The sequence below is a fragment of the Rhagoletis pomonella genome, unplaced genomic scaffold (assembly GCF_013731165.1).
Source record: "Rhagoletis pomonella isolate Grant_MI unplaced genomic scaffold, Rhpom_1.0 Rhpom_scaffold_00005, whole genome shotgun sequence".
NCBI classification, from domain to species: domain Eukaryota; kingdom Metazoa; phylum Arthropoda; class Insecta; order Diptera; family Tephritidae; genus Rhagoletis; species Rhagoletis pomonella.
Window position 1 is genome coordinate 17,920,244 of NW_023458559.1, and position 2,140 is coordinate 17,922,383.

At 46.3% G+C, this 2,140-nt stretch overlaps 1 protein-coding gene across 1 annotated transcript in view; it reads left to right on the top strand.

The window, feature by feature from the left end:
- LOC118738746 overlaps nt 1-1,397 on the top strand; it is a 2,533-nt gene extending 1,136 nt beyond the window's left edge. Inside the window, exon 2 of the mRNA XM_036469679.1 lies at nt 72-1,397. Within this exon, the coding sequence (XP_036325572.1) occupies nt 203-1,102 (900 nt within the window). The 5' untranslated portion in view covers nt 72-202 and the 3' untranslated portion in view covers nt 1,103-1,397. The remainder of the gene's footprint in view (nt 1-71) is intronic.
- Nucleotides 1,398-2,140: the final 743 nt, after the last annotated feature.

The window sequence follows — 2,140 nt, forward strand, 5'->3', positions numbered from 1 at the left end:
TTTTTGTAATTCCACATGCATATATCTATGTACTTGTATGTACGTATGTACATTGCTTTGTATATTCGCAGATTTTAGCGCGCATAACAATTAAATAAAGGACGCTCAAAATAAGTGCTGGTCTTATATTTTTTCACTCGCCTGTCAACAGTCTAAAATATTTGTGGACTTATCTAAGTACCTACATACTTATATAAACAACATGGAAGATTCGAGACCAAACCAAGTATGCGAAGCACACCCTTGCGCTACGACCACACCTTGTGTAACAGCATCACCAGTCGACCAGTTAGCCCAGTTAACATTTACGACTACCGATGCGCCGGCACAGATTTGGGAAACGGCCCAAAATGGGGAGGGTTCGACCGCGAATGTAGGTGCTCCCGTGCACGTGGATGTTTACTCAACTCCTACTCCATCGGGCAGCGGATTTGTTAGAGCACCCACTACATCAGCATCGGGCGCAACCTCTGCAGATATGGTCGCCGAACTATCAGCATCGCATACGGTTTTAGACTCGGTAATATTGTCACCAAAAACGCGTAGTAAATTTTCGCGGTTAGGATATGAAGCCGTCCCATGTGCTCGCTCTGCCCCGTTAATGGCATGCACAGAGCACAACTTATCATCTGTAAGCTCGGCTAGCAACATAACTTCGATGATGAATAACCTCTATTCTACAGCGTGGTACAAGTCATCCAATAATTTTGCCGGGCATCAGCCTGTGTCGAATTCTACCTATACTTACGTACCCACTAGCAACATGTGTCACGCCGACAGGGGTTTTCACATTTTCGATCCTGTTAGATTGCATAACTCACAGTTATCATGCAGCCAACCATATGTTGGCGGGTCGCCTCTATATGGCAATGCAAAAGAGATTTTAAATCCTCAAATTCATATGGCACCTCGCCCTCCATATACCACGCAGGGTAGTGGGTGGGTCCAAGGTCCACTTTCTGGTCAAAACACTTCTGTGCCCAGTAACGTAAGTACCACTTGGAATTCAACTCTTTCTCCTTCGCATATAGCGGCAAGACAAGTCATTACGAAAGACTTACCTCACTTTTCCGGAGACCCTGAAGAATGGCCTCTTTTTTAGACGAACTTTTTGCAATCCACGGAACGCTGCGGGTTTTCGGATCAAGAAAATTTAATTCGACTGCAGAAGTGTCTGAAAGGTCCTGCACTCGAGGCAGTTCGTGGCAAATTGATGATGCCGGCCACAGTAAATTTAGCAATAGAAACACTCCGTATGCTTTTTGGGCGACCAGACATCATTCACGAAGCCCTTCAGCGCAAGGTTAGAGAGGTTCCGGCAGTTAGAATCGAGCGTTTAGAAACGTTAATTACGCTGGCTCTTGCTGTGCAAAATTATAGGGCAACTATGCAAGCCATGGGTCTAAATGAGTACCTAAATGACCCTATGCTTTTGAACGCCCTTATAGGTAAGCTTCCCGGCGAAATGAAGCTCGAATGGGGTCGTAGACGTTTTAGCCTCACACGTGTCGACATATGTGCGTTCGACGAATGGCTCTTTGGGCATCATGCGCGAGCCAGGTTAGACCGATCGACATTAATAGATTAAACACAAAAGCAGAGCAACGGGGACGTCGAGAACGATTGTTGGTTCATAATGTGGCTCAACCAAAGCGAGAGCCGTCACCACCCAACAGCTCCTCGCCTCTACCACATCGGTCACCAATGCAATCGCAAAAATGCATTAAGTGCGCAGCTTGTCACAGCTTAACAGATTGCGACGAATTTAAAGCTTTAGCCAGACAATCGCGGTGGCAATTCGTTAAAGATAAGAAACTGTGTGAACAAATTATGTGGTATTGATGGTTGTCGCTTAGTTCATAACCCACTGCTGCACAGACGAAGTGAGGAGCTGCGCAATACTGAAGATACAACTGGGAAGCCTGAGTCCAACGCGGTATGTTTGCACCAAAAACAGTGCGAGAAGGTGCTCTTCAGATATATTCCGGTGACTTTGCATGCCAATGGTAGGGCTGTGGATACGATAGCTCTTATCGACGAAGGGGCATCATGCACGCTCTTAGATGAGTTCTTGGCACACAAGTTGATGCTCACAGGTCCGACTGAAGAGCTTTGCTTGAGATGGACCGGCAATATCACG